General features: G+C 49.4%; 1 protein-coding gene across 2 annotated transcripts in view; it reads right to left on the bottom strand.

Annotated features, from left to right (window-relative positions):
- Positions 1-1,299, bottom strand: part of CDK2AP1 (cyclin dependent kinase 2 associated protein 1) — a 9,559-nt gene extending 8,260 nt beyond the window's left edge. Inside the window, exon 1 of one of the 2 annotated variants that reach the window (XM_039879302.1) lies at positions 1,202-1,299. In XM_039879302.1, the coding sequence (XP_039735236.1) occupies positions 1,202-1,229 (28 nt within the window). In that variant the 5' untranslated portion in view covers positions 1,230-1,299. The other variant, XM_039879301.1, reaches the window with a different exon arrangement.
- Between the last annotated feature and the right edge of the window lie 6,283 nt (positions 1,300-7,582).

The raw sequence follows: 7,582 nt of genomic DNA, 5'->3' as shown, positions 1-7,582 counted from the left end.
CTGTCCCCTGGGCACAGCCTAGAGCAGCCCGACAACTTCTGGAGGAGTTTGCTGGGACCGCCCGCTCCAGTCTCGGGGAGGGCCGAGGACGTTCCCTCCCGACTGCCGCAGGAGGGGGGCTTTCTGGGCCTAGACTTGAGGGGCTCCGCGATGAGGGCGCCAGTGGGGACGCCCCCTTGCCGCCCCTCGGCCCAGAAGCCCCCCCCCCTGTCCTCTCTTCCTCCAACTTCTTTCACTCTGCGCACGCCTGAGGGGACCGCCCGCGTGCCCCGTGCCGGGGACCCCAGCTCCCACGCGCCAGGCTGAGCCCCCCACTGTCGACTGAGTCCCCTGCACCGCGGGTGACCCCGGCCCCCGTCCCAGCCGCCCCGCGCCCTCAGGGGCGGCAGCACCCGGCCCGCCGCCGCCCCCCAGCCCTGCCCACGCGGGCCCGGCCTTGCACACGTGCGCCCCTGCAGCCTGGGCTCCCCCTCCGCGCCCCGGCCCGGGCCTGCGCCCCCGATCCCCGCCGGCGCCCGAGCTCCCCGCGCGCCGCTCCCCCGCGGCCCGGCCGCTCCCGACTCCCGCCGGCAGGGGCCCTCGCCGAGCCGCCCAGGAGCCGGAGGAAAAAGGAGCCGAGGGGAGCCTCCCCCGCCCGCGCCCGCGCCCGCCGCGCTCCCCGCGAGTCCTCGGCCGCCGGCGTGGGGGGGACGGCGGCGGCCGCCCGCGCCCCGGGCCCCGGCGCGGCCCCGGCGCGGCCCCGGCGCGGGGCGCACCCGCCAACTTTGGCGGCGCGGGCGCCGGAATCATGGCGGCGGCGGCGGCGGCGGCGGCCGCGCTGCCCCGGGCCGGGACCCGCTGCCCGTCGCCCCCGGCCTGGCGGGCCCCCGGGATCCGGGGCCGGGGCCGGGCGCGCGGGCCCCCAACTTGGCGGCACTTGGGGCGCGGCGCGCGCGGCCCGCGGGGCGCACGCACTCACCGGCGTTGAGGGAGGCGGCGGGCATGTGCGCGGCCAAGTTCGGTTTGTAAGACATCCCCCCGGGCGGCGGGGCGCGCGGGGCGCCGCGGGGCCAGGCCCGCGAGGCGGCGGCGGCGGCGGCGAGGCCGGGCGGCGGCGAGGCGGGCCCGGCGTCCGTGCGCCCGTCCGTGCGCCCGCCGAGCTCCCGCGCACTTTTTGTTGTTGACGGCTCGGGCCGCACCGGCCAATATGGCCGTCCGTCACCCTGACACCGCCGCAGTATATCACCCATACATCGGGCGGGCGCAGGGGCGGCCGCAAACTTTGAGCCGAGCCAGCGGGGCCGGCCCGGGCCGGGAGGGGGCGGCCCGGCGTCAGGGGGCGGCTCCGCCCGCGGCCGCGCCCCGCGCCTCCCCGCGCGCTCGCCGCCCGCAACTTGGCAAAGTTTGGGGGGCTGGGGTCCCGCCGGTGCCCGGCGGCCCGCGTGCGTCCCTTTCTTCTTCGCCTTCGGCGCCTGGAGATTTCCTCTCTTACCGCTTAATTTTTTTTTTTTTTTAATAGCTAGGTAGCATTTCAAGAATGACTTTTCCGTTCCCCCGCCCCCCCCCATGACTGTAGGGGCAGGGATGGAAAATTACCTGGAGAAAATGGTGGCGAATGGTATTTTTCAGCACGTATCCTTCCAGACGCCGAGGTCTGCCTAGTCTTTGCCTAGTCTTCAGAATAAGAACAACCAATTCTGGACATTGATTTCAAATAAATTTCACGTCCCTGTCTTTATTAAGTGATTTTTAACCCTTCGGGGGCCTGCGAGTCCTTTGAGAATGACAAAGCCAGAGGAATTTTTCCCCCTGGAAAATCTCCTCTTGCACCCACATAATTTTGCATCCCAATTCATTCAAATATTTAAGAAGCGCCTACTGTGTGCCGGGCACTGTTCCAGGCGCGAAGGGCACGAGAATCGACTGGGCAAAGTTTCTACGCTCCTGGAGTTTATGCTACAACGTCTGGCCCTCCTTCCACCCCACCCCAGCTCATCCTCAATTCTGACTGGACCATAATCAGATGTATTTGGGATTAGATGATTAAGCTTTTGAAGGTCTGATTTCTTGGAGTTCTGCTTGTATAGCTAAGCTGTAAAAATACACAAGATGCACACCCTTTTCTGTCCTTTTTAATCACCGTGGCTTGCAAAATTTTAAATCCGTCACAAGACATTCAGACACGTGGGCACCTAGTGAGGAAGCTTCTGCTCTGCCCAGGAAGCCAGGAACACCGTGCAGGCCAAGGTGCAGGTGACATCCCCTCCCCAGCTTAACCAGCACCCCTTGTGATCAGCTTTAGGCTAGTTCATCCGAGGACGCTCAGCAAAATTTTATTTCATAAATAAATTGTCACCTCCTACATCCCCCAGGGGCCCATACTCTAGAGCAGCACTGTCCAATATATATATATTGCGAGCCACATATGTAATTTTCAATTTTTTAGTAGACACATTTTAGGAAGAAGAAACCAGGGAAATTAATTTTTAGCGTATTTTAACGCAACATATCCAGAACACTGTTTTCAATATGTAATGAATGTTAAGAAGTTAAGATACATCGCATTACTTTTATCATACAATGTTGACTCACGACGCATTTCAATTCACATTAGTCACCTTTCAAGCCCCCAAATAGCCACAAGGACTAGCGGTTTTCCTATTGGACAGTGCAGGTGGGCAGCTACAAGCTACAAGGGTAGACACACCTGGCCACTCACCCTGGCTCCGCCCCCTGTGAGCTGTTCGTCGTACCTCCATGTCCTCCCAGGAAGAATCGATATCAGCAGCCTGCCCCAGTCCCTTCCACAAATGTTCTGGGCTATTCTCTTTCAATATTGTGTATTTTTACCATGATACCCACCTTCTCACTTTAAATCCTGACCATCATTGAAAAATATTTTTTCCTCTTGTTTTTAATTCAGATACAATTCATTTGGCATAGAATTCACTCTTTAAAGTATAAAATTTAAGGGATTTTAGTATATTCACAGAGTTGAGCAATCATCATCACTAATTCCAGAACATTTCTGTCACCCCAAAAAGAAACTTTATACCCAATAGCAGTTACTCCCCCTTTCCCACTACCCCTAGCTTTGGGCAACCACTAACCTATTTGTCTCTATGGACGTACCAATTCTGGACATTCCTATAAATGGAATGATACAATAAATGACCTGTATCTGTTTTCTTTCATTTAGTGTAATGTTTTTTTCAAGGTTCATCCACACTAGAACACATATCAGTACGTTATCTCTTTATTATTCATGGCTGAATAACATTCCATTGTATGGATAGACCACATTTTGTTTATTCATTCATCAGTTGACGGACGTTTGGGTTGTTTCCACTTTTTGTCTCTTACGAATATGGCTGCTATGGACATTTACGAACAAGTTTCTGTGTGAACATGTTTTCGATTCTTTGGGGCGTATACCGGAATGGATTTGCTGAGTCTTACGGTAACTCTATGTTTCACTTTTTGAGGAACTATCAAACTGTTTTCCATAGTGGTTGCACCATTCCCATACATTCCCATCAGCGGTGTATGAGGGTGCCAATTTCCCCTTATCTTCACCGGCATTTGTTATTATCTGACTTTTTAATTTTAGGCATCTTAGTGAGAGTGAACTAGTATCTCCCGGTTTTGATTTGCATTTCCCCGAGGAGTAGGGATGTTGAGCATGCTTACTGGTCATTCGTATATATTCTTTGGAGAAACATCTATTCCGATCCTTTTCCTATTTTTTGTTTTCTTTTTATGTTAAATTCTAAGAATTCTTTACATATTCAGGATACTGGTCCCTTCTCAAATATATCACTTGCAAAGAGTTTCTCCCATTCTTTGGGTGGTCTTTTCGATTCCTCGATAGGGTACTTTGACATACAAGTTTTTAATTTTCATGAAGTCCAATATATGTTTTTTTTTTTTCCGCCTTCGGTTTGCTTGTGCTTTTGGTATGGTATCTTGTCCGAGTTCATGAAGATTTTCACCTGTGTTTTCTTCGAAGAGTTTTGATAGTTTTTGTTCTTAAAATTAGGTCTTCGATCCATTTTTAGTTAATTTTAGTGTATGCTGTGAGGTGGGCCTAAATTCATTCTTTGCATGTGGATATCCAGTTGTCCTGGCATTATTTGTTGAAAAGACTGTTCTTTGTCCCTTGAATGGTCCTGACCCCTTGTTGAAAATCAACTGATGATAAAGATTAGGGTTTATTCCTAGACTCTCGATTCTATTCCACTTTGATTACTGCTTTGATGACTGTAGCTTTGTAATAATAAGCTTTGAATTTAGGAAGTTTGAGTGCTCCAACTTTGTTTTTCTCTTTCAAGATCGTTTTGGCTATTCTGGGTCCCTTGCATATCCATATGAGTTTTAGGATCTGCTTGTCTGTTTTTGCCACACACACACACAAATTGGAACTTTGACAGGGCTTGTATGAACTCTGTGTATCGATTTAGGGAGTATTGCTATCTTAATTGCAATATGAACTCCTCCAATCCATGAACACAAGATGTTTTTCCATTGAGAAAGGTCTTATGTAATTTCGACCATGTTTTATAGTTTTCAGTGTGCAGGTCTTATGCTTCTTAAGTATTTCACTATTTTTGATGCTATTGTAAGTAGAATTATTTTCTTACTTTAATTTTTCGATCATTCATGGCTGGTATGTAGAAATACATCTGATTTTTTTTTAGTCTTATATCCTGCAACTTTTCTGAACTCACTTATTAGCTCTGATAGCTTGTGTATGTAGATTCTTCAGAGTTTTCTATATATAAGATCATGTCATCTGCAAGTAAAGTTTTAATTCTTCCTTTCCAAACGAGATATCTTTTATTTCTCTTTCTTGGCTAATGGCCCCGATTCGAACCTCGAGAATAATTCTGGGTAGAAGTGGTGAGAGCATGCAGGCACCCTTGCCTTTAACCTTAGTGGGCAAGATTTTAGTGTTTCACCATTTAGTATGATGTTAGCTGTGGGCTTGTCATAGATGTTCTTTATCAAGTTGTGTTTTCTTCTATTACTAGTTTGTTGAGTGTTTTTATCATGAAAGTGTGGGATTTTGTCTAATACTTTTTCTGCGCCTACTTAGACCATATGCTTTTCCCCCTTTTATTTAACAAATATTTACTGTCTACTAAGTGTCAGTCACTATTCTGGGGGAGGCAAGGAGACGTAGCCCCATGTTGTCATGAAGCTTATTTTTTTCAGGCATGGCAGCCACATTTAGATATCTCCTCTTACCCCACTAGAGTCCAGTTGTTACCTGCCCCACCCCGTCCCCACCTCCCACTGTTTATTACTTTTCAGGCCAGACGGGGTTATGCCCCCAGGACTTGTTCATTCCCATATCTCGCCTTCATCACACCAACTTGCCCTTGTGCTCTGCTTGGCAAACTCCTGTTCGTCCATCGAGGCCCAGCTCCACTATCCCGCCCTCTGAAAAGCCTTCCCTGACCGGCTCCCGCTCCCCCTCTGAATGCTTGCTATGGCATTTAACCTGATCTGTCCCCTTCATGAGTCTGAGCTTCTTGAAGGGGAGGAACTGCGTCCTTGGATGTTCTAGCCAGGCACAGGCAAAGAACATTCCATAAATGACCTCGATGTGCTCTTCGAAAGGGGACAAAGTGAGATTAGCTGTCTTCTGCAGGAAGGACTCTGGCTCTCCCTCTCCTTCCTGCTCACAGATGAGTTAAGTTTCCTAGGGGCTGCCGTAACCAATTACCACTAACTTGGTGTTAAAACAACAGAAATTTGTTCTTTCGCATTTCTGGAGGCTGGAAGTCCACAATCGAGGTGCTGACTGGGCCCAGCTCCCGCCAAAGGCTCTCGAAGAGAATCCTTTGCCTCTTCCGGTTTCTGGGTGACCTGTGGCAGATCACTGCAATCCTGCCTTCAAATGGCACCTTCTCTGTGTGTCTTTCCCATTTCTTGTCTAAGAACACTTTGTCATTGAATTTAGGACCCCACCCCCCAATCCAAATGATCTCAAGATCTGTAATTACATCTGTAAAGACCTTTTTCCAAAAAGGTCACATTTAGATTCCAGGTGGACATATCTTTGTGTGTGTGTTGGGGGGGGTGGGGCAGACGACACCATCCAACCTACATACAACAGGCTTCATACAAAACAGGATCTAGATTTTTTTCGTTTTCTCCACTTCCTTCTGTGTCTAAGAGTTAAAACCCCGAAAAGGGGCAACATCGACAGCAAAGCTTTTCCTGTGAAAGCATCGGCTAGTAAATATTTTAGGCTTCGCAGGCCATCTAGTCCCTAACTGGGCAATTCTGCCTTTGTAGTGCCAAAGCAGCCTTGACAAAGCCTAAGAGGCGGCACCATGGCTGCGTGCCGATAAAACTTCAGTTTTGAATACTGAAATTTGAATTTCATGTAATTTTCACATTACAAAATAGTCTTCATTTTATTATTTTTTTTCAACCTGAAATTTAAGAAAATGAAAACTATTCTTGGCTCACAGTCATTCAAAACCAGGAGGTGGACTGGATCGACCCGTGGGCCGTACGCCAATCTGTTTCAGGGCACAAAAGTTCATGCTTCTCAGGCCTGATTCCCTATGGGTAGAACAGAACACCAAAAATGGGACATACAGATAGACATCTGGGGACACGATACACCTATTTTCCTATCAATGACTCTGAACAAGAAACACACACACGCAAACATAAATGTGGGAACAGACTAAACAGAAACCCAATAATAATGCAGGAATTGAGAGCATCGTATCATCTGATCGAAGACTTGAGATGAAAGGGAGTTTAGGGACCTCTTCCTGCTCCGAGTGGCCACCTTCATCACTCACCTTTCTACCGAAGGCTCATGCTGTCGAATTTCCCCAATTGCCTGCAATGGGTAACTTATTCTAGTTTGGATTTCTTCAAAAATTAAAGGGCTTGCACATCAATCTTTGAGAAAACGAATCTTGCCTGGAACTAAAGGTAAACAACAGAAGCTAAAGCATGTCTTGCGAAACTCAAAGATTTACCCCGGAAAGCTCCCCGAGAACGGACACTGAGGAAACTGGCAAGGGTGACTGCCTTGGAGAGAGGACGGGGACGGAGCGCTGGGGGCAGAGAGAAGACAATGTTCACTGCGTGTTCTCATCTGCCTGTTGACTTCTGTCGTGTGCTGCTGTTACTTATTCAAGCAAACGACCAACCAAAAACGTAAAAATGAAGTATTGCAGACGAATTTAGCATCCACCTGGCCATCTTCCCTTTGCATGCCTGCTGGTAATTCTCGACTCGGCAACGGTGATTTGGCACCCATAGCGTGACACTTGCCTCGCCTAACCCCACAATGCACTTGACGCCCCGAGTGGGCAGCTTTCAGAGGACGAAGCCAACTCACCGAGAATTGGACTCTAAAAATAAGCATTTTGCACATTTCTTTTAGCCTCCTTTCTCTCCATAAAGGCCTTCACAGATGGCTTCTTTACATCATGCTCTCAAATGACTAGCTGATAAATATTCATACTTATGGAAATTGTATGGTACATACTCCAAACCACCAGCCAGTTAACATTTGTATTTCGCGTACCTCAGGGGTGGTGGCCCCTTGTTCCTGGGCCTTGTCCTCCGT

Source organism: Pteropus medius, unplaced genomic scaffold (genome assembly GCF_902729225.1).
Source record: "Pteropus medius unplaced genomic scaffold, Ma_sr-lr_union100, whole genome shotgun sequence".
Taxonomy (NCBI): Eukaryota; Metazoa; Chordata; class Mammalia; order Chiroptera; family Pteropodidae; genus Pteropus; species Pteropus medius.
Note: the sequence above shows the minus strand (reverse complement) of the source record. Positions and strands in the feature narration are given on the sequence as shown.